General features: G+C 48.1%; 1 protein-coding gene across 3 annotated transcripts in view; it reads right to left on the minus strand.

The window, feature by feature from the left end:
• The window catches only part of FRMD3 (FERM domain containing 3), a 248,414-nt gene extending 243,153 nt beyond the window's left edge, over positions 1-5,261 (minus strand). For 2 of the 3 annotated variants that reach the window (XM_019750148.2, XM_074330596.1), the window contains exon 1: positions 4,850-5,163. In XM_019750148.2, the coding sequence (XP_019605707.2) occupies positions 4,850-4,996 (147 nt within the window). In that variant the 5' untranslated portion in view covers positions 4,997-5,163. Of the gene's footprint in view, positions 1-4,849 lie in introns of all 3 variants that reach the window. The other variant, XM_019750147.2, reaches the window with a different exon arrangement.
• Between the last annotated feature and the right edge of the window lie 739 nt (positions 5,262-6,000).

Consider the following 6,000-nt stretch of genomic DNA (forward strand, 5'->3'; position numbering starts at 1 on the left):
GCTTAGATAAAATCTTATAAACTCTCCTGACAATTTTATTGTAACAATAATTGTAACTCAATTTGACCATTCTGAAAGACAGTGTGGCTTGCTTAGCCAGCAGCTGTCCCTGCCCCTCACCACAGACACACACACACACACACACACACACACACACACACACACACCTCCATTCCTTCCATAATGGCAAAGGCCACCTCCCATTATGGAGAGTAAAGAGTGAAAACAGCAGATGCAGAGGTTCCTAGGGCATGAGTATACGACCCAACCCTGGCCAGTGGGGATCTGATGAGTAGACTTATGGGGCCTCTAGAAAACATGTTCCTCCATGATAAAAAGAAATGCATGAGGGCTTTTGATGCGCTCACGCACCTGCCTAGATCAGCCACTGTGATGGTGGAAGAGGAGGGGCCAGAGAAGCAGAAGTGATTCTCTTATCCACAGACATGTGAAAACAAGCACAATTAACCCCGAAGATGTGAAGCTCTTAGCCAGAGGGAGAAATTCACTGCTAAGATACATCACAGAGATAAACGAAGACATTTGCTCAGTTTAACCTAAAATGAAAAGCAAATAAGAAAAAGAAGTTAGAGGTTGAAAACAAAAATTCAAGGGAGCCAGCAGAGGCTGGAGTAGTGGAACGTGAGAATTAAACTCTATCAGTGTTTGGAAAAAGCTGCCTTCCGCAGGTAGAGCCACCAAAAATGCATATTGCCACAAAGGGAATTTTGAAGAGATAAGTGGAGATATGGAAAAAAAAAAAAAAAAAAGGCTAGCAGGCTTTTTGTGCTGAATTCTCCAAGTCATTGACCACAAAAGCTAAAAGAACTGGAAAGAGAACTAGAAAACTCTTAACCAAAATACTCCCATGTCTTAATGAAGCACATAAAACAGGCTTGTGTTTGAATGGTACATATTGTAAATTATACCTATTACAATTAATGAAATTGTGTTAGCAATTTTAAAAAAAGAAATGCATAAGGAAATACCACTTTTTATATGGTGGATGTCGTAGTGCCTGACTGACATCTAGAATGACTGCAGCCATCTTACAATTATGATGACAATAGTGACATAATTGACATGGAGGACCGTGGAGCGGAAAGACAGAAAGCACGTGGGTTCATCCAGAGCTGCTAAACAACCCTGAAGCTGTCCTACCTCTGGACTCCTCATGAGGTAAGATACTAAGCTAAGCGTTCTTGTAATTTAAGCCACTTTCGTTTGGCTACTGTTTTACTTGCAGCCAAAAGCAAGCTAATTCTCAAGTTTCAAGAGGCAGTGCTACAGAAAAGAAAGAGCTCTGGATTTTAAGTTTTAATCCACTTCACTGCTAGGGGACCAAATCGCTTAATCTCTCTGAGCCTCATTTTCCATATCTGTAAGATTAAGATAATACTCACTAACACCATAACATCAATAAAATGGAGATAATGCAGGACAGTTATGAAAATCACATGAGATAATGTGTATACAACCACTCTGTCAATAGCAATGTTTTATTCAAATGTAATTAATTGATCTAGGTATTATTTAAACTACATACTTTTTAAACTGAAGCCATCCATCTAATCCAGATCCTCTCAGTTTACAAAAGAAGAAACATTAACTCCAAATATCAGATGACTCACTCAATTTCACAAAACTGGTTGGTAATATAACTAAACAACACATCTCCTGATTCCCAATGCAATGTTAGCATGCTACCCTCATGTTGATAGGTAATGAGCTAAACTAAATATTGGGCTCTCATTAATTAAGCAAGGTTTATTGAACACATATATATGCCAGATACTATTCTAGGTATTGGGGACTCCTTGATGAACAATAACAACAAATGTTCTTACCCTCATGGATTTAACAGTATAGAAAGGAAATGATCCAATCTACACCAATAAAGATTGAGTGACTACTATGTGCTAAGCACTGTGCTAGGATTTCTATTCAAATGCAAATCCAAATTCCAGCCAATTCCAACTATATTGACCATGTTTATCAAGCTTTGCTAAAAAATGAATAATGTGAAAAGCCTAGCTTTTACCCAATAAAAGTATTTAAAATGACAAGTCATTAGGAGTTGTGAATAACCATACTGTCATCTGCAAAAGTGGATAGAATGGGGAAGATGGCTAGGACTTCATGCTACTTGAAGGAGCAAGATTGAATAAAAGAGGTTAGAGCTAAGCCACGTCCTTCTACAGTCTCCAGACTTCAAAGCCTGGTTCAGTTGGAAAAGCCCAGTAGAGAGCATTCAGTGACTCCTTCCTTTCCCCAAGCCTAGTGCCTTAAACTTTCCTTTGACTTCCTGTCTATTTGGAATTCCTCTTCCACACTACCTAAACATTCACATGCAAATGACATGATGGGACAGCATCCCAGACACGGTGAAGAGACAAAGCAAGTGATTTAAGGCAACTCCTACTAGAACTGGCTATCAGGCTGCTAAGACTGGGCTATTAAGTTGTTTGTTTGAAAGTTTTCTTTGCCAAAATATTGCCCAAATTATATAACTTAGAAAAGGACTATTTAAATGCTGTTAATAAAAAATTAAAAAAAATCCATAACCCACATTTTGTGTGGGTTATGAAGGGAGAATGTGTGAGACACTAAGCAACAGTCCATACACTCCTTTAACTTTGTGACTCCCTGGAACAGAGGGAAAAGGCAAGGAAGAAAGGGAAGGATGGAGGGAGGGAGGACAGATGGCTTCCACAGGGCATGTACTGGTGACTCCAAAGGGTTCTTTAAAAAAAAAAAAAGTATTTTGTTCTCACTCTAAATAAATGGCAAATTTCTTGTGTGTGTGACATCACACCCAGAAGTAATTTCAACCCCTGGGTTTAGAATCTAGGAAGGTATAAAGTCCAAGATTATCAAAATAAAATCTTTTAATTCATTCTAACTGGTTAAATGATAATCACCACTTGGGAGCAGAAGAGGCAGAAAAAGATGTGCCACAAAATAAAACTCTGTGTGTGTGTGTGTGTGTGTGTGTGTGTGTGTGGTGTGTTAAGCAACGCTGAAATCAACATTTTGGAATACAGCATTTTGACCTCTGGCATCAGCTGGGCTGCACAAAGTCTAACTTTCCAAACTGTTATTAATTAGACTGGCTACAATTTATTGTTTCCCAGAACACCAGACAACAGAAACGTGTCCTTTAAGGACTCCTTATCTAGTCTGAGGAAAACTTAGTCCGGAACCAGGGGGAAACCAGTGATGTCAACTGGAAACCAGTGATGGGACAGAACAGGGCAGACAGAGGGCTGAGAGAACAAAGGAGAACTCAACAGCCCACTCCCTGCTGCTGGCCCCTCCATTACCTATGTATTCAATACATATTCAATATGGATTTAAAGGACTTGTACATCCACTTTAGGACGTAAGGCAAAGTGCACAAACGGACTCTCTTTGGATCACAAGACAGTACATGCCAAACGTTTCTGTGCAACTCTGTGGAAGCAGAAAAACTGCCTATCCTGCTAATCCTTTTATTAGTAAGTTTAGCATCAGTACTTAGCTCAGAATGAAATTCAAGATCCTCCAGAAAACTCAGTGGGAGCCTACTTTCCTGGGAGATCATGGAGCACTACATTCCTGCCTTGAAACTTGTCCAGCTGTCAGCTTACAAATTAGATGCCACTGTCCCCGTGCCACAAGCTTCCACCAGGGGGAAAAAAATGGGAAAGACCTTCCATTCATTCTTGGTTAACACAGCCCAGAAATGGATTCCTGCCGCTGGGAGACGCTGCCCCGGTTCACCTCTCGCCAGAATAGGGAAGGGTGCCATGTATCTTGAAGCTCAGTCGTGGAGCTTCATCCAAGACAGGGGTAAATCTCAGAGATAAGTAAACATATTTAAAAGTCAGACGCCTACAGAACTGAGCCCTGACACTACCTTTCCAAACTGTGCCTGCCGAATGGGTCTTGGGAGAAAGCACACGCCTGCCTACATATACACGCACGGAAAGTATACACACACACCCTTGCAGCTCATACTAGCTCTCCTGAGAGCCCAAAGGCATTTAGTACTACCCGAGGATGGGGCTGTCAGCAAAGCTGCCTTCCCCAACTTGGGCGAAAGCGAATTTCCACCAACATGCCAACGGGCGCTTTTTCCCGGGACCCAGGTCCTACAGGGCTCCTTGAGCCCTGAGCTCAGCTCTGCAAGCCTCGAAGCCGTTTTCCTTTCTGAAACACTCAGAGTTCACACCATTCCTTTCGAGATAGCTCCAGTTACATGTAGCGCATGCCCCATCCCTCAAGGCTAGAACCTGGGGCTGCCCAGCCTCTCTCCCTCCCGGGAAACTCGCCGCCGCCCACCCCCAGAGAAGTAAAGGCCATGGGCAGAAGTCCGGCAGGGAGCCAGTCCCTGGGTCTGATAGTACCTTCGGAACCGAGGCACCGGAAAGAAAAATGAGTGAAGCCGGGCTGGTGCATGCCTTCTCCACGTGTAGGAAGGGAGGAAGGAAGAGTAGGTGACCTGCAGGTGCCCCTCTCGGTTATTGGAGTCCCATTTCCTGGCGGGATAGGGGACAGAGAGGCTGGAGACCCCCAGGAGGCTGCTGCCCGGTGCCCCCAACCCGGGTGCAGCAGGAGGTGTGCGCAGTGTGCGTGCCAGAAGGGGCCCGGGAGCGGATAACGTTCGACTGGCGACTGCCGGGGACACTGCCCCCATCCCTGGGTAGGGCTCCCAGCCTCAGAAGGCGGAGGAAGCGAAATCTGGCGTGTTAACAGGGCCCCAGGGTGGGTTCCTCGTCCCTGTTCGCGCACGCCCACCCGCAGAGGCCCCCCGCCCTGCGCTGGGTGCATACCCCGCTTCCCTTGCCCCGCGCCGCGCCTCCCGCACCTGGATGTGGCAGGAAATCTCCGAGTCGTCCGGTAGCCGGATGGTGCATTTCATCTCCTGGCTGAGCGATTTGATGCTGGAGCTCCGAAAGTGGATCATTTTCATGGTCCTCCTGCCTCTCCGCACACAGTGGCAGGATGCGAACATGCACGGCAGCCGTGGGAGCAAGCGGGAGGCTCTGGGCGACGCGGCGCTTGCCCGCGCGGACACACACACACTCGCTGACGCACCGTCCGGGACACCCGGGCACGACTCAGCCCCGGGACAGCAGCGGCGACCGATGCCTGTGGCCACACATGCGGGGCAGGAGAGCGGCGGGCGGGTCCCTCTCTCCTCCACCTCCCCCTCTTCCCCCTCCACTCCCTCCCCTCCGCTGGGGAGCCTCCGCCTCGCCTCGCAGGCTCCTTTCCCCGCCTCCGCCAGTCGCGCGCGCTCTTGCGCCTCCCTCTGCCTGGGCTCGCTTGCGGAGGGTGCCCGAGCCCGTGACCCCCGGCGGGTGCACGACGCAGTAACTCCCACGCGCGCGGAGCCGAGGGAGGAGAAAGCGGAGGGATGGCTGGTACTCGTGCCCGGGGCGCCCAGACAGTGGCCTGCTACGCCGCCACTGCCGCCCGCCGCTGCGTCAGGCTGGGCCCGGCCGCCTCCTCGCTCTGGCCACTATCACTCTGGCTTCTGGTTTCGCTCGTCTGTGCCCGGGCTCCCCCACGTGCCCGACAGTGCCCGGCTATGCCCGGCCCCAGGGAGGTGGCCGCGGGCGGATGGTGGGGGGTTAGGGGGCCGGAGGCGGGGAGCGATCCTGACCTATACCTGCAGAGAGGATTCCATCACAGGGGAGGATTGTTGGACCAAGGGCGACCCCCAACCCCGAGAGTGACATGAAGCGCGGGCACAGCTACCACCAGGAGTCCAGCTAACAGTTACAATCTCTGGTACTCATGGAAATATTTTTAAGTCTTTATTTTATTTAATATTAACTGGAGTCAATCTCTTTCTCTAAGAAATTCAGAGCCTTCCTTAAGTAAATTCTCGTTGATGTCTCCCAACATCTCAGGATGATCTTTGGTAGCAGCATCTTAGACCCAAGCAAGACGGTCGCTATCCTGCCCCTCCCCCTTTAGGGACCTTCCACTTGCACCCCAGTTGCCCAGGAA

Source organism: Rhinolophus sinicus, linkage group LG04, assembly GCF_036562045.2.
Source record: "Rhinolophus sinicus isolate RSC01 linkage group LG04, ASM3656204v1, whole genome shotgun sequence".
Taxonomy (NCBI): Eukaryota; Metazoa; Chordata; class Mammalia; order Chiroptera; family Rhinolophidae; genus Rhinolophus; species Rhinolophus sinicus.